This window comes from Syngnathoides biaculeatus, chromosome 9, assembly GCF_019802595.1.
Source record: "Syngnathoides biaculeatus isolate LvHL_M chromosome 9, ASM1980259v1, whole genome shotgun sequence".
NCBI classification, from domain to species: Eukaryota; Metazoa; Chordata; class Actinopteri; order Syngnathiformes; family Syngnathidae; genus Syngnathoides; species Syngnathoides biaculeatus.
In genome coordinates, this window is record NC_084648.1 from 24,542,967 (window position 1) to 24,565,220 (window position 22,254).

At 42.9% G+C, this 22,254-nt stretch overlaps 1 protein-coding gene across 2 annotated transcripts in view; it reads left to right on the top strand.

Moving 5' to 3' along the window:
• The window catches only part of hpgd (15-hydroxyprostaglandin dehydrogenase), a 38,270-nt gene that overhangs the window by 3,913 nt on the left and 12,103 nt on the right, over nt 1–22,254 (top strand). For both annotated transcript variants that reach the window (XM_061829980.1, XM_061829981.1), the window contains exons 3-4: nt 10,847–10,953; nt 19,603–19,699. In XM_061829980.1, the coding sequence (XP_061685964.1) occupies nt 10,847–10,953; nt 19,603–19,699 (204 nt within the window). The remainder of the gene's footprint in view (nt 1–10,846; nt 10,954–19,602; nt 19,700–22,254) is intronic.

The following is a 22,254-nucleotide window of genomic DNA, read 5'->3' on the forward strand; positions in this document are numbered from 1 at the left end:
GATGAACTGTGGGACTGGGTCAATTCTGCACTTCTGGAAGTCCAGGATGATTTCCTTCATCTTTGTGGTGTTCACTGTAAGGTTGTTTTCTGTACACCACATTGTTCTCAAAGCACTTCATGATTACAGGTGTGAGAGCAACAGCCCTGTATTTATTTAGGTCTTTAATCCAGCAGCAGATGGAAGTAGATGGTCCAAGGAGGGATAATTTGTCAACCAAAATACCTGGAATGATGGTTTTAAAGGCGACACTAAAGTCCATGAAAAACATCCTCTCATAGTTCTCCTGGTGTGCCAGGTGGCTCAGTGCAGCGGGGAGCACTATTGTGATAGCATCCTCTGTAAGCAAACTGGTGTGTATTGAGTGAGGGAGGAAGGGAGCCCTATATATGCCGTGTAAGAAGACGTTCAAAGCACTTCATAATCACAGAAATGAATGCAACAGACCTGTAATCATTCACTGTTAATGGCTGATTTTTTGGGGGGACGGGGATGATTGTTGCAGTTTTGAAACAATAGGGAATGGTTGATTGTTGCAGAGAGCTGTTGAAGATTTATGTAAAAACACTGGTCAGCTGATCAGGACAGGCTTTCAGTACCTTCCACGGCACTCTATCTGGGCCAGTAGTCTTCCTGGTGTTTCCAGACCTGAGCACAGATCTCACTTCATGTTCCTGAAGGGTCAGTGTGCTGATGATGGGAGGTGGTGGTGGTGAGACTGGATTTGGTCTGTCAGTCTCAAAATGGGCAAAGAAATTGTTTAATTCTTCTGCCAGCAAAGCGTTGGCATTTCTGGAACACATTTGGTTATTTTTGTTGTAGTCTGAGCTGTGTTGTGATCCCTCCCAGATCTATTTTGAGGTATTTTCCTTGAAGCACTGCTCAATATTCTTCTTGTAGGTCGCCTTGTCCACTTTGATGCCTCTCTTTAAGTCAGCTCTAGCAGCGCTGTACTGTGCCTCATCCCCTGACTTGAATGTGGTGTTGGGGCATCTCAGGAGTGCCTTAATCTCTCGGTTCATCCAGGGTTTTTGGTTAGGGAAAACCCGGATACATCTATTGACAGTCACAGTGTCTTTTTGATTTAAGACAGAACAGTATCTGTGTGTTCCTGGAGGTTCTGTGTTCAAATAATTCTCAAACAGTGTATGAAAAACAGTCCTGCAGCTGAGAGAGTGCATTCTCAGACTATTTTGTAATTGTCTTTGTGCAATGATGATGGGATCCAGCAAGATTGGGGAGGGGGTGGCCCTATGTGCATGTTCAATGTTGGCGTTAATATCATCAAGGGTTTTGTCTCCTCTGGTTGGACAAACCACATACTGGATGAAATTCGGGATGGACAATCTTTAAACAGACTTGATTGAAGTCACCAGCAACAATAAATACTCTGTTGGGGTGGGCGAGCTGCTGTTTGTTTCCAGTCCCGAGTAGATGGCTAAGTGCTGTGCTAACGTTAGCATCTGGCGGGATATAGACAGCTACCATAATTACTGCAGTTAGCTCCCTCGGAAAAGAAAAGGGTCTGCATGGGACTGCCAGGACCTCCAAATCAGGGCGGCAGTGGGTGTCGATGATCTGCTGTTAGAACACCAGTTGTTGTGCACATAAACACAAAGCCTTCCTCCTTTGCTCTTACCAGAGACTTCAGTCCTGTCCTGCCAATGTAACGTCCTGCCCACTAGCAAAACTGCAGCATTGGGGATTCGCAGATGTAGCCACGTCTCCGTGATGAAAATAACACTGCAGTTCCGGACAAAACTTCTCGCGGCTAGTTGTAATTCCAATTCATCCATATTGTGGGGAATGAATCTTGCGCTAGTCAGAAAGATGCTTGGTAGTGGTCTATGAGGTTGCTTCCTTTGCTTAGCAGCCTGGCCCGACCAACATCCTCGTGTTTGGTTACGTTCCCTCTGCCTTCTCCGTCACTTGGTGGGTAGAAGGGCTATCCACGGTGATCCTGGTGGTCTCGCGATGTCCTCCGGAGTATTGTTGTTCTTTTGATATTCGTTCGTGATTGATAAACTATGCTTCAGTCCCAGCTCAATCAAGTCCTGAAAGCTATAGTTGAACGTGGCTTTTAAAAAATATCCACAAATAGTGCCAAAATAATGAAAAAGATAAAGAACAAAACTGGAGAGCAAAGAGCCGCTGCACCCATGCGCGCCGCCATCTTGTCGCATTAATAGAAAAGAAAAAAAAAATACCCCTCAGTGTCTTTTACTGCAACCCGAGATTCTTGAAATATCATAATAAGTTTATAATATGACACTGAAAATGAGTCATCACTGAACCAAAACATCACATTCTTAATACTAAAATTATTCACACTATAATGATGATGAGAAAAAAGTCACCAGGTTTGTTTAGGATTCTATGTCCCTATTTGCGCCGAGTCTGTAGATCTCAGAACCTTCCTGGATTTATGGTCAATTAGTTATTTTCACATATTCAGGACCTATATAATTTCATAATTTATAGACCAGTAAACCAGTAGAACTTTTACATATACTGTACGTGTTGACCCTCCTCCCTTGTGTTGACAAATAAGCTCCCTCTCACCACTCGTGTACTGTACAGGTGTTTCTTGTTGTCTCGTTAGTCTCTGTGTATTTAAAGGTCCACTGTCATGAAATGCATGATTTTTAGTATGTTATTAATGAAAAAACGGCAGCTGCTATGGACCCAGCCGTTTTTTCACCACAAAATATGATTTTCAGCTTTATGGCTTTTTGTAACTCCCGCCATAAAAATCCTCTCGAGGGATTTGTTTTCGAGAAGAAGCAGGAAGTGACGTACTGGGCTGTAGCGCACTCAAGCGGTCTCGTCTGTATATACTAGTTTTACCTGCTGGAAGGTAGCTCGTTGTTTCTTCGTGTTAGCCAAAATGCCAGCTTGTTGTATTGCTGGATATTGCTCAAACAATCAGGAGGATGGATTCGCTCTTCATACTTTCCCAAAAGATCGTCGTGAAAAATGGATTGCACAAATGACAGGTAGGTTAGTATACAGCGACTAAAAAACAAAACAATAGTGGGTGTAGGGCGTAATCCGTAAATCAGGGATACTAAATGTGTTGATGTGCGCATCGTAAGGCTTCCCTGCAGCAGCTGTTGAAGGACGGCCTCTGCAGGCCTTGTGGATCGCCACTGGCCTTGTTGATAAGGCCGAGTCGGTCTTGTGAATTTCCGTTGGTCTTGTCAGCCGGGGTGGCTCGTCGCGGCTTGGTTGCAGTGGCTCATCTCCGCCGCAGAAGTGGATCAAACAGGGAGGGGGTTTGGCCGTGGCGTCGTCGTCGCTCGCGGGGGTCGCTTTTATCACCGCTGCGCAGAGGTGGATCGGGCGAGGAGGTGATTTGGCTGTGATCCGCATATCATCTAAATATGGCTTGAAACAATAGGGTAATATTGCCCCGGTAACTTCACTCGGTTGTGAGATGTTCTCTTCTTCGAGAAGAACTTCCGTGTCAGAAGGGGCGTGTTCGTCTCCCACAGTTGGGGCCACAGATTGTTTTCAATGGCGAATGTCCAGAGTGACGTCACGAACAGGAGATGCAGCCAATATGGCGACAATTTGGACGTCGAATGCCACTTCTGCAACTTTGTGCCTGAATGATGTGCTCTCCGCTCATATTTATTTTTTCATATAGACATTGAAGTGAATAATGTTTTATGTATTTCTCATTTCAATATCTATTTTAGAATGTTTTTGGGATTACACTTGGGCTTTAACTCCCTGTTTCCTTTCAGTTCTTTCAGTTTGTGCTTTTTGTTTCGTTGCTCATTGCCTTTTTGAAAGTCATGTCAACTTTCTATTTCAGCTTTAAGTCATACTTGGTTACTTTGAGTATTTTTAGTTGTTACTTTAAGTTGTTTTGAAATGTAAAGATTTTTGAGATTCCTTTACTCCAGCCTTGCCTCCAGCTTTAATTGCATTTGGGTCAGCCATGCCGTGCCGTGCTTTCTTCGTCCTTCACTACCCCTGACCATGACAAGCAGTTCTCTCTTCTTTACTGCCAAAATCAATCACCACTTTTTTGTTGTGTTTGAATTGAATTAAGTTTTGATTCAGTTAGTTTTTTATTGTTTTAGAGAGTGACACAACAGATTAATTGAACCATATTCTTACTGAAACACTGTTGTGTCATCTGCATCGCTATGGTAGCCAACATTTGGATTCTGAAGCATTTACCTAAACGTAGAATATACAGGCTGGAAAAAAAGTGAACTGGGAACTGACCTTTGGGGGAACCCATACATCATTGTCATTTGATGAGATTGGAAACTTCCAATGGTGACAAAATCATTACTTTGAACCTGAACCATTTGAGTACTGTTCAACTGAATTCGACCAAAGTGGATTTCTAGAATGTTTCAATAAGGACAAGGATGGCTGTCGATGGAGCTCTTTATTAATACTGCTGCTTTCGGACAAGTACATAAGTACACGGATGCCACACTGCTTTCCGTCTTCCATTGCATTGGGGAACATTTGCTGGAAATAACATTTTAATATTTGGAACATTTGTTCAACTATGGTGACTATATGTCGTTTCGCTACTTAGCTTCTGTTACACTCAACTAAACTGTCTTTGTACTTCTATTTTGTTATTGTTTTGTGTTGTATGGTATTGTATTATGTGTGATTAAATTATCTTAAATGCAATACAAGTGCTTTGTTATATTTTTCTGGTTTGACCAAGGGGATTTATTCTAAATTCACATGTAACATATGCTATAAACCAGGGCTTTGGGAACCTTTTAGGCCGAGAGAGACATAAATGCCAAAATCTGATTTCAAAAGAGCCATGCAATATTTTAAAAACTAAATACAGGTGTATTTGAGCATTTATGTAGAACCAACACTTTTAGAGTAAAATAAGTCTCTGAGTTCTTTAAAATAACATTATGATGTTGCTAACCAATGATGACAAAAGCACTTCTTACCATTAATGTGACTTCTGGTCTTGCTGATGGCTTTATAGTCTTTCATACGCCGTTAGATGAAGCTCCATGCAGGCGTTGAGACTTCCATTCGTTCATCGTGAACGCAATTCAATATGATTTGCCATCATGATGGTACGAAAACTTATTGTTAAAGTCAGTTCTTGCCAACAATAGCAAGTATTACCTTGTCTTTATGCGAAAACATCAGGCACGAATGTTTTGGCATACTCCTCCATCTGTGAATGGCTGCTCAGTCTTGCTGAAAACTGTACAACTCCCTATCTTTTTTTCTTGAGCGATCGTTTGCATAATTGACCCCTCCGTACAGGGCACTTAACCACGCCTCCTGAAGTGACGTCACGCCACGTGCGCCTACATCAGACAAACAATTAGCAAAAAGGGCGGCGCAGCAAGAAAAGAATAGAGCGAAACGGCTGATTTCTCACTCGCATTCTTAGCTAACAGTGAAATATTGTTGAAAAGCAGGCAGCAGGGCTTCAAGTATTTCAGCGAGGGGTTTTTCAATGGTATTTACATACATATCGACTGAGAAACCATTGATATTAGCGCGAGATCTTTCCAGAGTCAGAGGAAGACCGAGAAGCCACATAATATAATATATTATAACCCAAAGACAAATTCGTCATTGACAGATTCCTATTTTCGTGTTACATATCACACTTATGTGCAGAATCTGTATATGTATCTGTATAGCCGTTTGTGAACCGCCGTATGAAGGAAAAGAAGAAGGCGAGGCTTGATTTACGAGTTGTTTCTCTCGTTTTCTTTGTGTAACGTCACGCACTCCCCTCAATAATTATTCTTGAATTAGTGCTGAACCTACGTAAGTCCCGACCGAGTACGACAATCACTACTTTAGTGTCCTCAAACATCCTTCCTTCAGTCTTGGTGTCTCGGTGCACGTCGAAGGCTTTTAGGACTGCTAGTCCGGTTTAGTTTAGCTCATTAGCCGTGAACAAAGGGACATATTTGTGCAGTCAGATCATCGCAAAATATCGCTCAACACAGATCAAGTGTGTCAATCATTCACACTTAGCTATGTTATGCAAGCGAAGAACTGCTAATTCATTTATATGAGACATGTATTGAAAATCAAATATAGGGCTTACCTTTGTGCAAACATATCTGTTCCGGTTGATGGATTCAGTTGATCATGCGGTCTTCCACAAAGTTTTATCCATTGAAGACATTTTTCGTACTCGGTCTTCTGTTCCGGTTGATTTTGGATGGATTCAGTTGATGATGCGGTCTTCCACAAAGTTTGATCCATCTAAGACATTTTTCATACTGGGTCTTCGGTTTTGGAAAGGGTACGAATTGAACTCCACCAACTAGCCTTTCATGATACCTGTCGTCACTATTATAAAGTCCGTGACTACACCTCTTAACCATATCTATTGTTAAAGAACCCAAATACGCGATAAAACGCTAACAAAAGCTATACTGGACCATGCAACGTTGTCTGAGGGAACTGCGGGTCCCAAAAAAGAGGGCGTGGTTTATGCAGATCTCTGGCCTCTGATTGGTCAGCGACGCGGATGACACAATTTCTACGGCGGGGTCAATTAGTTGTCGCTACCTGCTCTGCGTTAGACCCCTTTGCGCCTGTGCACATAGTCTGCTGCGGTGAACTACGGCAAGTCCACTAGGACAAAAACTACCTGTGCGTCATTTGTGTTGCCCGCACGACAGAAATCACATGTACTCTAAGTCGTTATGAGGGCTCTGCGAGCCATAGGTTCCCGACCCCAGCTATAAACTGTGAGACAAATTAGTCCCCCTACTTTGTTTTACTAGCTTTATACACACCTACTTGTCATTTGGAAAACACAAAGCTTTGCACCTGTGCAATCCATTTTTCATGACAAATCGGGTCTTTTGGAAATGTGTGAAGAATGAATCCATCCTCCCAAGTATTAGAGCAAAATCCAGCAACACAACGAGCTGGCATTTTGGCAAAATTGCAGAAGAAAACGGCTATTTTGTCGCCTGTACAAGAGGTGAATACACTTGATCCTGCAGCTGAAGTTGTCTGCAAAATACGTCACTTCCGGCGTCTTCTTCAACCTCACACAGTTCACAGATTTTTCATGCCATGAGAATAAAAAATCAATATACGGCAACATTCTGGCGTGCTGTGAACAAACGGATGATTTTTTTCTTTCTTCCTCAACTTACAAAATGTAATGTTTTTGGTGTCAGTGACACTTTAAGGAAATTCGCCAGACTTAAGTGAGCAATTGATTATTTGCTCCAAATCAGCTAGTACTCACTTCACAATAGTTTTGAAAAAGTCAGATGGTATTGAGTCAAGACAGATCGTTGATGGTTTTGGCTGCTGAAAAGTTTTCTCAACAGTTTGGGAGAGTTTTCCCCGAGTGGCTTCAGGATGTTGCATCATTTTATCATTTTGCTGATTTGTGCTGATATCTAAATCCTTATGGATTGTATTTTTTTTGACTAATATAACAGGAAAACTCATTGCATTTATCAGCTGTTAAGAGTTCTAGAGATATCTGATTTGATGAGGGTTGTGAGCTCACCAACCAGCGCAAACAAAGTGCAAGTATTCTTGAGGTACTTACTGGTGATTTCAGAAAGGTTTTACTGTGTAGCTCTGACTAAATCTTGCTTAAAATTACAAAGAAAGGTTATAATCAATTTGGAGTTTCATTTTCTCCACTAACATTCTGGTTTCCAACACTTTGATTTAGACATCTTGATCATCATTGTGCTCCTTCACTGTGTTCCAGGGGCAGCTTAAGAAGGTCTAGGTTTTAACATTTGTTCAAGCAGACGTGCTTCCACAATCAACATTGTTATTGCTTCATTCCTTGTTATGGAAAGTAAAAATGGCTACCGGAAATAACCAAAGTATTCTGAGGAAGCACCACCTGGTGGCGTCTTAGCCAATATCAGCATTAGTGACACCTCTGACTTGCAGAAGAACTACAGTACATTTTCAAAACTGAGCGCGTGGGTTGCACTCGAGTATACAGGCAAACTACGCACAGGAGAGCCGTAGTGACGTCACTGCGGGTGCCACACGCACAAGTCAAGATGCGTCTTTAGAATCAGAATCAGTTTTATTGGCCAAGTATAAAACAACACACAAGGAATTTGTCTGGATCTGGGTACACAGTACAAATTTGATGACCGCTGTGTAGAACTGTATCAGCAACTCTTGTGACAGGCTGCGCTTCTTCAGAAGCCACAAAAAGTTTATCATTTGCTGGGCTTTTTTGAGTTGATGTTTGTCTCCCACTTCAGGTCCCGAGAGACTGTAGTTCCCAAGAACTTAAAGGTCTCAAGAGTTGACACAAGACAGTTGGACAGCATGAGAAGAAGCTGTGGTGAAGGATGCCTGCTGAAGTTCACAATCATTTCTACAGTCTTTTTTGTGTGTTCAGCTCCAGATTGTGTTGTCCACACCCAAGATCCAGCCTCTCCACATCCTGCTGTCTTTGATGAGTTAGATGGGCTGTGGTGTCATCTGCGAACTCCAGGAGTTTGACAACCGGGTCACTGGAGAAGCAGTCGTTCATGTTGAGCAAGAAGAGAAGAGGGGAGAGGACACAACCTTTGGGTGCCCCGCTGCTGATGGTGCGTGTGGATGAGGTGGTGTCCCCCAGCCTCACCTGCTGTGTCCTGCCCATGAGGAAATTGTAGATCAAATGGCGGATGGCAGGCGAAAAACTGAGCTGGAGAAGTTTGGAGGAGAGGAGTTCAAGGATGATGGCGTTAAACGCAGAACTGAAGCCCATAAACAGGATCCTTGCATAGGTTCCCTTGCTGTTAAGGTGTTCAAGGATGAAGTGCAGACCCATATTTACTGCATCATCCGCAGACCTGTTAGCTTGGTAGGCAAACTGCTGTGGACTTCTTGAAGATCTTTGTGAAAACTGTAATAAGTTGGTCTGGGCAGACTTTGAGGCAGGATGGGGATACAAGGTCTGGGCCTGTTGCTTTGTTGATCATTTGTTGTTTGAAGATCTACCTCATGTCCTATTTGTGGATGATCAACGGAGAAGTCGGAGATGTTGAAATGGTTTGGTGGTACGACTTGGTGGATATGTTGAGCGAAAACGTCCATTTCAAACATGCAGTAAAAGCTGGACCGACAAATGTGATGTTGCATTTAAGGACCTAAAGATAACTTTCGTCAACTTGGGGGGCTGGGCCTACTTTCCAAAACAACCAACTACAGGTAGCATGTGATGCTTCACCTTTTGGGGTGCGGGCATTTGTGTCACACATGATGTCATCTGGAGAAGAGAAGACGGACTTTGCATCGTGGACACTGAGTAAGGCAGAAAGTAATTATGCTCAGTTTAAGCGCCAGGCATTTTCTGTGTTTGGAGTTAATAAATTTCCAGTGTCTTTTTCAAATTCAGAAGTAAGTCTTGTGGTAACGTTCACTTTCCTGCCCCGTGGAGAAATCCTTCCTTCCCGCAGCAGTGACGTCCTCTTTCAAAAGGAAACACACTACGTAACCACAGTGGACCGTCTCATCACCATGATGTTGCATAAAACATCCGAGAAGTAACACTCTGAAGGCAGACTATGTCTTATGTATTACAACGATGAAAACAAAAAACTTGAGGTTGTACCTCGTCGTCAGTTTGATATACACTTCTTTGTGGAAATACAGTATATGGATTAAGGAAGACACAGAAGACTGCAGGCCATTGCACTGGAGAATGTATTCTCCTCCTGATGTCCACGAACAATGATGTCACCACCTTCTCATCCCAGTAAGCATCGCCTCATCCATAACAACAGGACAACAGAAGATTAATTAACAGCATTATCTGGCTCAAAGTTCTGAGGATCCAGGTTCAAAACTAGCTGACTAGTTTGTATATTTACCCCTTACGTGCCTGAGTTTTCTCTGGGTACTTTGTTTTGCTTCCCAAGTACCAAAAATTGGCGTGGTAGGTTAAGTGAGGACTCTAAATTGACCATACGCATTTATGTGAGTGTCAATTGTTGTTTGTTTATTTGTACACACTCATCCACGAATACATTCAGTGGGGTATAGAGCATGCTTTGACTCTTCCACACACTGGGCTCCAAAGAAACCTCTTGTGCGCAAGTAGCCCATCAAATTTCAACTGCTGCCAATAGTACAGCTACCACTCAATTTCCTCAGCACCTAAATGTAGCGCTGTGGACTGCAAAAAGGAAAATAATGACCACACTCACCTTTTGGTGAGGTTTTGCTTTTCTCATTGCCAATTTTGTTTAACAAAATAATGACAATGAAACACAAAATAGGTAGCAGATAATTTTGGGGGGTTTGTTTTATTTATCTTTAGTTGTTGTGTGTATTCCTTGCAGCACAAGCAGTTTTAATAGTACTTTTATTTTTGCTTTAAATGTTTGTTGTCTTTTTTCTTTATTTTTAAATGGTTTTAATAGTGTAAATTACATTGAGTTACCTTATGTTTGAAATGTGCTGTATAAATACATTAGCTTTGGGATCAAGTTTTGTCACTTCTGATACAAGAGACTGACTTATCACATCCACCTTACAGTTCAGAGGTCATGGGTTCAAATATGGCCTTCTATTGTGTGGTTTGCATTTTCTCTCTAGATTTCTTCTGGAACTCCAGTTTCTGCCTAAATTCCAAAAACATTCACATGGAGTTCAATAAGGAGTCTAATATGTCTCTAGGTGTGAAGGGCTGTTTGTCTCTATGTGCCTGTAATGGGGTGGCGATCAGTTCAGGGTGTACCACTCCTCTCTTGCCCGAAGATCGCTTGGATAGGCTCTAGGACACCCTGACCCAAGTGAGGTTAAGCAGGACAGAAAATAAATGGAAGGGTAGAAATGTCTGAAATCTTTCACTAATGGCTATTGATTTCTCTTTGTTTAGATGCCTTCCAGAGCACTGTAGACCAGTTTGGTCGTCTCGACATTGTCATCAACAATGCTGGAATCAACAATGAAAAGGACTGGGAGAAGACCATACAAGTAAACCTGGTGAGAGGATAAGCGATTTTTTTAAGACGACAGTCTTCAATATTATAAAAGACTAAGAAATTCAGTTTGATTTGTTATTGCAGAATGCGTCAATTCTCTCTGAAATCAACAAACTGCAAAAGGTCTCAAACCATACTTGAAGAACGTGGACATACGTTTTTATATAAAGGCAAAGGTGCTAAAAGGGATTTGGTAGTTCTCATTTGTATTTCTTAAATTTAATTTCTGACAATGGAAATACAAAACTGGGAGCACAACCAAACTGCTTGGTGGAAACAAGGCTTTTGTAGGTTGTTCGTGGCTTTCGAGGGTGGACATATTACTATCTCTATTTATCTTTGTGTGGATATATATATATATATATATTCTCTTCTTTTCCTTTCGGCTTGTGCCGTTAGGGGTCGCCACAGCGTGTCATCTTTTGCCATCTTAGCCTATCTCCTGCATCTTCTCTCTCACCCCAACTGCCCTCATGTCTTCCTTCACCACATCCATAAACCTTCTCTTTGGTCTTCCTCTCGCCCTTTTGCCTGGCAGCTCCATCCTCAGCACCCTACCTCCAAGATACTCACTCTCTCGCCTCTGAACATGTCCAAACCATCGAAGTCTGCTCTCTCGAACCTTGTCAGCAAAACATCCAACTTTGGCTGTCCCTCAAATGAGCTCATTTCTAATCCTATCCAACCTGGTCACTCCGAGCGAGAACCTCAACATCTTCATTTCAGCCACCTCCAGTTCTGCTTCCTGTATTTTCTTCAGTGCCATCGTCTCTAATCTGTACATCATGGCCGGCCTCACCACTCTTTTGTAAACTTTGCCCTTCATTCTAGCAGAGACTCTTCTGTCACATAACACACCAGACACCTTTCGCCAGCTGTTCCAACCTGCTTGGACCTGTTTCTTCACTTCCTTACCACACTCACCATTGCTCTGGATTGTTGACCCTAAATATTTGAAGTCGTCCACCCTCGCTATCTCTTCTCCCTGTAGCCTCACTCTTCCCCCTCCACTTTTCTCATTCACGCACATATATTCTGTTTTACTTCGGCTAATCTTCATTCCTCTCCTTTCCAGTGCATGTCTCCATTTTTCTAATTGTTCCTCTGCATGCTCCCTGCGAACATCATGGTCCAAGGGGATTCCAGTCTAACCTCATTTGTCAACCTATCCATTACCACTGCAAACAGGAAGGGGCTCAGAGCTGATCCCTGATGCAGTCCCACCTCCACCTTAAATTCCTCTGTCACACCTAAGGCACACCTCACCATTGTTCTGCTGCCATCATACATGTCCTGTACTATTTTAACATACTTCTCTGCCACACCAGACTTACGCATGCAGTACCACAGTTCCTATCTTGTTACTCTGTCATAGGCTTTCTCTAGATCCACAAAGACACAATGTAGCCCCTTCTGACCTTCTCTGTACTTTTCCACTAGCATCCTCAAGGCAAATAATGCATCTGTGGTACTCTTTCTAGGCATGAAACCATACTGTTGCTCGCAGATACTTACTTCTGTCCTGTCTCTTTCCCATAACTTCATTGTGTGGCTCATCAACTTTATTCCTCTATAGTTCCCACTGCTCTGAACATCCCCTTTGTTATTAAAAATGGGAACTAGAACACTTTTCCTCCATTCTTCAGGCATCTTTTCGCCCGCAAGTATTCTGTTGAATAAGTTGGTCAAAAACTCCACAGCCATCTCTCCAAATTGCTTCCATACCTCTACCAGTATGTCATCAGGACCAAGTGCCTTTCCATTTTTCATCCTTTGTAGTGCCCTTCTGACTTCCCCCTGAGTAATCATTGCCACTTCCTGGTCCTTCACACTTGCCTCTTCAACTCTAACGTCTCTCTCATTTTCTTCATTCATCAACTTCTCAAAGTATTCTTTCCATCTATTTAGCACACTACCGGCACCAGTCAACACATTTCCATCTCTATCCTTAATCAGCCTTACCTGCTGCACATCCTTCCCATCTCTATCCCTCTTTCTGGCCAACCTGTAGAGATCTCGGTCCACAGTGATAAAAAGTTTGGAGACCACTGCTCTAAATTACCCCTAGGTGTGATTGTGAGTGTGACTGTTGTCTGTCTCCATGTGGCCAGCAACTGACTGGTAACCAGTTCAGGGTGTACCCTGCCTCCTGCCCAATGACAGCTGTGATATCCTCCAGCACTCTCGCGGCCCTCATTAGGATAAGCAGCTCAGAAAATGGCTCATTGGTTATAATCATGAATCAGTTTACGATATTCTAATATAACATGGGTGACTGACTTATAATAATATTTGTACATCCCACAGAGCCTCATCGGAGCCGAAATATGCATGAATAGAGGGATATTAACATTTAGTCGTACATCATACATCTGATAACTAATTAAACTTTTGTGAAATTTATAGTTGCTGTTTGATTAAATCAGAAGGTGATAAAGCGAAACTATCTGCCGAGGATAATAATTAAAAACAAGGGTAGTCAGAGAGACCACAGTCCGTGTTCAGTGAAGTTGGTGGAGTTAGGCTGCATATAAATTAAAGGTGGGCCCAGATTATTAGAACAAACACTTTATAACGGCTTTTCCAATTGTTTTTTTTTTTTTCTTCATTCAAGAACATCATCTTCTTCTAAATATTGTCTAAGTCACTGGAACTCAGAAACAGACTTTTTAACTGCTTGGTAAAAAATAGTAAGGTCATCAGCATTACAATATTAATTGGTATTTGTCTTTGGTGATGTGTCTACTATACCCTGTGTGTCTTTATGGGCGGGGTCTGCTGCTTGAGCAAAAGAAACATTCCCCACCCAGTCATTGTAATGCAAAACTGAGTGAGAAGCTAGTTTGAGTTCCTTCATCATACTTACCAGTAAATTGTCCTATTTTCTCTCTCACTTCTTGTACAGTGTACTCAAACAGTTTTTTCCCCCATTGCTCTGCTTTCTTTGCCACTCTTGACGTTTTTTTTTTTCGTTTTTTTTTTTGCTGATAAGCTTGGTTATCTTGAAAAAAATTAAAAACAGGGACTAAAGGAACCCTCCTCAAGCCGTCACCTTATCATGGTGGAGGGATTTGTGTGTCCGGATGATCCTAGGAGCTATGTTGTCTATGGGTTCACGCCCATGGCAAATAGGTCCTAGGTGAGGCACCAGACAAAGTACGACTCCAAAACCCCAACGATGAGTACAAATATTGGATCTCGACGCGGGTCACCCGGGCCCACCTCTGGAGCCAGGCCTGGAAATGGGGCTTGAAGGCGAGCACCTTGTGGCTGGGCCTGTATCCATGGGGCTTAGGAGTGCACAGCCTGAAAGGGTAACATGGGTCCCCCTTGAGAGAGGCCACAGGCGTTGGGTGTGATGTGAGCTGGGCGGTGGCCAAAGGCGGGGACCTTGGCGATCCGATCCCCCGCTAAAGAAACTCGCTCTAGGAACATGGAATGTCACCTCTTTGGCAGGGATAGAGCCCAAGTTGGTGCGTGAAAACAAGAAGTTCCAACTAGATATAGTCAGGCTCACCTCTCCCTCCCCCTTGGGTTCTGATACCAGTCCTGTTGAGAGGGCTGGTCTCTGTTCCACTATGGAGTTGCCCACTGTGAGAGGGGCCGAGCACGTGTGGGTATACTTATTGCTCCGCGGCTCGGGGCCTGTACATTGGGATTTACCCCGGTAGCTGAGAGGGTAGCCTCCCTCCCCCTTCAGGTAGGGGGACGTGTCCTGACTGTTGTTTGTGTCTATGCACCAAATAGCCGTTCAGAGTACCCACCTTTATTGGAGTCTTTAGAGTCCCACTAGGGACTCCATAATTTTCGGCAGGATCCTTAAGGGTGCATGGGAGTTCGCCCGACCAGTTTACATATGTTTTGCGGACTTGGAGAAGGTGTTCGACCGTGTCCCTTGGGAGTCCTGTGGGGAGTTCTTCGGGAGTTTGGGGTACCGAACTCCCTGAAACGGGCTGTTCGGTCCCTGTACAACCGGTGTCAGTGTTTGGTCTGCATTGCCGGGAATAAGTTGGACTCGTTTCTGATGAGAGTTGGACTCTGCCAAAGTTGCCCTTTGTCACCGATTTTGCTCATAACGTTTATGGACAGAATCTCTAGGGGCAGTCAAGGCAAAGAGGATGTCCAGTTTGGTGGCCTCAGCATTGCATCTCTGATCTTTGCAGATGATGTTCTGCTGGCTTCATCAAGTCGTGATCTCCATTATTCCCTGGAGCGAGTCACAGCCGAGTGTGAATCAGCTTGGATGAGAATCAGCACCTCCAAATCTGAGACCATTGTCCTCAGTTGGAAAAGGGTGCCGTGCCATCTCCGGGTCAGGGATGAGATCCTGCCCCAAGTGGAAGAGTTCAAGGGTCTTGGGTTATTCTTAAGGGTATAAGTGCCAGTTCTCTTGCTCCTTTGCATTTTGTGAATTTGACTTCAGATCTGGTTTCTGACACTATCGAGTTTGGTGTTCTTGACTCTCTTCCAGTTCAAGGTGTTGATTTGTTGATCGGCATCAAACTTATGGGGGCTTATGTTGGCACTGATCCTATTCCCACTCTTCCCTGTCCCTGCTGAAGAAAACCAGGCCCAAATCGTGAGACTGCCACCACTATGTTTGAGTGGGGATGGTGTGTTCAGGGTGATGAGCTGTGTTGCTTTTACACTAAACACATTGTTTTGCATTATGGCCAAAAAGTTTGATTTTGGTTTCATCTGCCCAGAGCACCTTCTTCCACATGTTTGGTGTGTCTCCCAGGTGGCTTGTGATAAACTTTAAACGGGACTTTTTATGGATATCTTTGAGAAATGGCTTTCTTCTTGCCACTCTTCCATAAAGGCCAGATTTGTGCAGTGTTTGACTGATTGTTGTCCTCTGGACAGACTCTCCCACCTCAGTTCAACCAGATTGATCATGGGCCTCTTGGCTGCATCTCTGATCAGTCATCTCCTTGTTCGAGGGGAAGGTTTAGAGGGACGGCCGGGTCTTGGTAGATTTGCAGTGGCCATTTCAATATGATTGCTTGCACAGTGCTCCTTGAGATGTTTAAAGCTTGGGAAATCTTTCTGTATCCAAATCCATCTTTAAACTTCTCTACAACAGTATCTCGGACCTGCCTGGTGTGTTCCTTGGTTTTCATGATGCTCTCTGCACTTTAAAAAGATCCCTGAGACCATCACAGAGCAGGTGCATTTATACGTGGACTTGATTACACACAGGTGGATTCTATTTATCATCATCAGTCAACATTGGCTCATTCAGAGATCCTCACTGAACTTCTGGAGTGAGTTTGCTGCACTGAAAGTAAACAGGCTGAATAATATTGCATGCCCCACTTTTCAGTTTTTTATGTGCTAAAAAAGTATAAAATTTAGAAACATTTTCATTCCGCTTCATGATTGCGTCCCGATTGTTGTTGATTCTTGACAAAAATATTTTTGTTTTATATCTTTATGTTTGAACCCTGAAATGTGGCAAAAAGTTGAAAAGTTCAAAGGGGCTGAATACTTTCACAAGGCATTGTAGACACGTTTGGTCTCTTTCAACATACAGTATTAAGAATCCAACTCACACTGAAAGTCACATCTTAGACCTGGGCATCTCCAGGCATGTTCAAATTCTATCAATTGATATGAAGGATATGGCTATTTCTGAGCATTTTTGTGTATTTTTGAATTACAGATTCTTCCAAAATTTCAGACAACCTCTTTCTATCGAGAAAAGGTACATAAATGAGAGAACTTCCAATAAATTTATGGAGACTGTGGCTACGCCACACACTGAATGCTGAGACAATTGATGGACCTTTGGACAATTTCCCCTCAAAAATCTTAAATGCCATGAATGCTATCACTCCTGTTGTAACCAAAACCATCTTGAGGTGACCTACAACACCATGTTGGAGCACAATGATGGTCAAGAGCACTAAATTAAAGTGTAGGAAAGCAGAACGTAAGTGGGAAAAAACTAAACTCCAAATTGACTTTGACTTTGTAATTTTAACCAAGAGTTAGCAAGACACAGCTAGACAGAAATATTTTTTGAGATCATCAATAAGAACCTCAACAATACTCCCACTCTGTTTGCTGTAGTTAACAAACTCAGAACGCCCCCAAATCAGATAGCTGCAGAACTCGTAACAGTCAATAAATGCAGTTTGCCCATTATTTTAGTGCAAAAATCTAATCCATCAGATCAAATGTCAGCACAAATCAGTAAAATGATAAAATGAGTCTACATTTAAAGCCACAAGTTACCTTGTGTATGAAATGTGCATTATAAATAAATTCATTTGGCTTTGCTTTTTGTATATGATTTCTCTGAAGTGTTGAATGAATGTGTACAAATAAACATGATCACAAGGTCTCATCATCCCTTTAGTAGTTGCTCTGTTTGGAATTCATTCCTAACTGCAGTTATTTTGACCTTTTGTTCCTGCTAGTTCTTTGTCCAGGAATATAACACAGTAAACCCTGAGTCTGTCATTTAAAGAGCCGAAAGCGCAAGACCGTCTTTTTTTTAAATTGAGATTTAGCACAATACAGACTGCCAACGAACAAGAGGCTGGGAAGGCCAGAAAAAAAAAGAGATTTATTGTACATTGTTTGATTTTCATGTTTTGTGTGTGAGTAAAATTTTGTTGGAAAATAAATATAAATTGAAAAAGCCTTTTTAGTCTCATTTCGTTCATGAAATTTAAAAAATCAAGCACATCCTATCTTGTGTGTGTATGTTTGCGTGTTTGTGTGTGTGTGTGCCGTGTGTGTGTGCGTGTGTGCCCGTGTGTGTGTCCTGTTTCTCTGTTTGACCAAACAGAATGGAGAAAATGCATCCCATTTATGCCGGAACAATTTTACTGGAGCTGTTTAAGTTTTTGAGCTTCCTCTGTGTTTTCTTTGTATTTTAATCAAAGTTTTACTGGGGATCAGAGTCAGGCAAACAGAACAGAATTTCTAGAGAGGTGAGAGAAACAAAAACAAAGCACTAACTGTAAGCAGAATGACAATCATTACATATTTAGAAAAAAGTAACATTAAATACGGATGTTGACTTCGACTGTAGTGGAGGAGTGTGTGTCTGTCGTGTGAAGGAAGGACAGGACAAGATAGGACAGGACAAGCACAGGAGAATAAACATGCATGATAAGGATTGTGAACCCGGCTACAGAACTGTAATGTGGTGTGATTGACTTAATTATTGTATAGAGGTCTATAGAACAAGAATACAAATAGTGTGTGTGTGTGCGGGGGGAGGGGGATTAAATAAGCACTTCACGTATACATTATTTATTGCAATAAGTGAGTAGTCCCACATCCAGTGTGAGAATCTGAGGAATGTGCACCTATGGACACATGCAAGTGATTTCACACCATTGTGCATGCAAAAAGACAGACAGAAATGTCCTATAATTGCTGTCTGTCATGCGAAGGACCTCACCCTATCAATGGAGGACATGAGAGCAACCCTGTGGACAGGACATGTCCCACGCCGAGTGACCCAGACAGCTGGCCACCGGGTGGTGGCCCCAGGGACCCAATACTATATCCCCACCCCCTTCCAGCACCATCCCGCATTTTCTGGCCCCCACTCACAGGAGTACAGGAAGACCCCACAACCTGCAGGGCCCACAATATGACCGGTCTGAGCCCAGCCCGAGGACTGGTGAATGTCCCTTAATTGTTGGGGTAGGGGGGTGGATAGTGGAACCCAATAAGAGAACAATGAGGATGGGAACCCAGGGAGCAGCCATGGGCTATGAGATGGGAAGCCCCATGCCAAACAGTCATCCAGCCTGGGGGGCTCGGCCTCAGGTGGTGTAGCTAAGTCTAGACCCACCTCCCCACTGTTACAATGTGTGTCAGGTCCCCGACAGTCACAGCCCCAACCCTGTGAATCAGTGTGCCCCCCACTACTACCCCCCCCCACACACACACACAACAAGTGGTCTGGTGTATTTAAAATCTGGAGGGGCAGTGGTCCAAGATTGAGGAATGCAGGACAGCCAGATACTACTGTCGAACAGATAAACACCCCCACCTATGACCCACTAGCCTGGCAGAGATGAGTATATGTGGTGCATTAAAAGGGAAAATGTGTGTGTGTGTGTGTGTGTGTGTGTGTAGTGCATTTAAAATCCAGGGGGAGCAGGCAAGAACAGAGGGGCAGGGCGCTTGAATCATGAAACTGCAACTACGTGGTGGAACGCAGTCCAACAGCTGCAGCCCGCCAACCCCACATCAGTCCCCCAGGACCGCTTCAGCCATGTGATAACAATGCAAAGCCCGAGATTTACTTTTGGACGAAGAACATAGTGAGTCAAAGGAGGTCCAAGAAAGATGAAGACTTAAAACTGAAGACTAATTGTGGTGTTGTTTGGAGCTACGGTGCATTTTCTCAATTTGGCTGAGCACTTCAGATTAGCATTTTTATCTTTCCCATCTTGCATGTTGAGATAATTTAACAGGAAATTCCTCATCAACAAACATAATCAGTACTCGTTCTCCATGGTTTCCTGGTATGTGCTGGGAGGCAAATAAAGACAGTCTTTAGAGTCTTTCAAACACCTGATTGGGAAGTTATTCAAGTCAACATTTTCATTTCTGTTTGTGTGGTGCACTTCTCTATTGTGAGGGATGTCATATGATGAGGTTGTCCCTTTCATTACAGACTTCTGTAATAAATGGGACCTACTTGGCTCTGGAACATATGAGTAAGGAGCATGGCAAGGAAGGAGGCACAATAATTAATGTATCTTCGATGGCAGGTAACAGTTACACACATACTAACATGCATACGGTACTGCCACCAGGGGCATGGAGGCAAATTGGGAATTTCGGGACAAATCCTAAGCAGCCGATCCATTCCAGGCTGACCTGGCCTATATTTACTTATTTTATGTTTTTTTTTTTTTTTTTTTTAAAAAACACTTAGGTGTGATTTTGAGTGTGACTTATTGTTTGTTTCGATGTGCCCTGTGATTGTCTTGCAACCAGTTCAGGTTTTACCGCGGCTCATGCCTAAAGACGGCTGGGATAGGCTCCAGCACTCCTGCAACCCTTGTGAGGAAAAGCAGCTCAGAAAATAGCTGGATGAATAATTCCTTTATATTATACAGTGAAGAAAGTAAGTATTTGAACCCCATGCTATATTGTAAGTTCTCCCACTTAGAAATCATGGAGGGGTCTGAACTTTTCAACGTAGATGCGTGCCCACTGTGAGAGAGATAATCTAAAAAGAAAAACCCAGAAATCACAGTCTGTTTTATTTTAACGATTTATTTGTGTTCCAGGTGCAAATAAACATTTGAACACTTGAGAAAAACAATATTAATATTTGCTACAGTAGCCTTTGTTTGCGATTACAGAGGTCAAACGTTTCCTGTAGTTGTTCACCAGGTTTGTACAAACTGCAGGAGGGATTTTGGCCCACTACTCCACACAGATGTTCTCTAGATCAGACAGGTTTCTGGGCTGTCGCTGAGAAACATGGCGTTTCAGCTACCTCCAAAGATTTTCTATTGGGTTTAGGTCTGGAGACTGGCTAGGCCACGCCAGAACCTTGATATGCTTCTTACGGAGCAACTCCTTGTTTTTCATGGCTCTGTGCTTTGTGTCATGTCATGTTGAAAGACCCAGGCACGACCCATCACCCATGCTCGGACTGAGGGAAAGATGTTGTTCCCCAAAATGTCACAATACGTGGCCGGGGTCATCCTCTCCTTAATACAATGCAGTTGTCCTGTCCCATGTGCAGAAAAACACGGCCGAAGCATGATGCTACCGCACCCATGCTTCACAGTAGGGATGGTGGTCTTGGGATGGAACTCATCATTCGTCTTCCTCCAAACACGGTTAGTGGAATTATGACCAAAAAGTTCCATTTCGGGCTCATCTGACCACAAAACTTTCTCTCATGACTCCTCTGTATCATCAAAATGGTCAATGGCAAACCTAAGACGGGCTTTGACATGTGCTGGTCTAAGCAGGGTAACCTTCCGAGCCATGCATGATTTCAAACCATAACGTCTTAGTGTATTACCAACACGGAATTCGGAAACGGTGGTCCCAGCTCTTTTCAGGTCATTGGCCAAGTCCTGTCGTGTAGTCCTGGGCTGATTCCTCACCTTTCTAAGGATCATTGAGACCCTATGAGGTGATATCTTGCATGGGGATCCACTGAGATGACTGAGATTGACCGTCATGTTTACCTTCTTCCATTTTCTAATGATTGCTCCAACAGTGGACCTTTTTTCACCAAGATGCTTGGCAATTTCTCCGTAGCCTTTTCCAACCGTGTGGAGTTGTACAATTTTGTGTCTGGTGTCTTTCGACAGCCCTTTGGTCTTGGCCATGTTAAAAGTTTGAGTATTACTGATTGTATGGGGTCGATAGGTGCCTTTATGCAGTTAATGACCTCACACAGGTGCATCTGACTGAGGATAATACATGGAGTGTGGTGGACTTTTAAAGGCAGACTAACAAGTCTTTGAGGGGCAGATTTCTAGCTGATATACAGGTGTTCAAATACTTATTTGCAGCTGTATCACACAAATAAATCATTAAAAAATCCTACATTGTGATTTCTGGATTTTTCTTTTTAGATTATCTCTCTCACAGTGGACATGCTTCTACAATGAAAATTTCAGACCCCTCCATAATTTCTAAGTGAGATAACTTGTGTTCAAATACTTATTTTCTTCACTTTAACAATAAAAAGCTATCCTTTCACAAAACATAATTACACACTACATTTAAACAAATACAAGACAACTAATAGTGTCGCCTTACTGTCGACAAAGCTGTGTACGAGCTTATTGGTGGCATGGGCTGTTCATGCCAAGCCAAGTGTCCTAACCACCGAACCCAGGCTGGTATAGATTATAGCCTGCAGGCTACAGCATGTTTATGATTCATTATTTTGTTGAAGTCTTTCTCGTGTGACCAACAATTGTTGTTCAGAGCAGACTAGCCCAAAAACGGTTGTCTCCACTCCTTTCCCCCAAACCAGAGGTGAAATTTAAAGTGTCTTTTCAGTCGAAGATGGCTTCAGCAGCATAACTACAGGAGTGCAAATTGCAAACACTAGACGAAATGATTTGGGATACAAAGTTCTTAACTACTATAGCCCTTATGTATTGCAAGCATCATTGATTCTTGTTCTTTCTCACCATCAAAAAAGGATGTGTGTGTGTGTGTGTGTGTGTGTGTGTGTGTGTGTGGTGTGTGGGGGTGTGTGGGTGCGTCTGTGTGTGTGTTTGTGTGGTTTCTGGCATTTTCTTACATGGATTCCCTTTGTGTATTCAGGACAACTCTTTTTTTA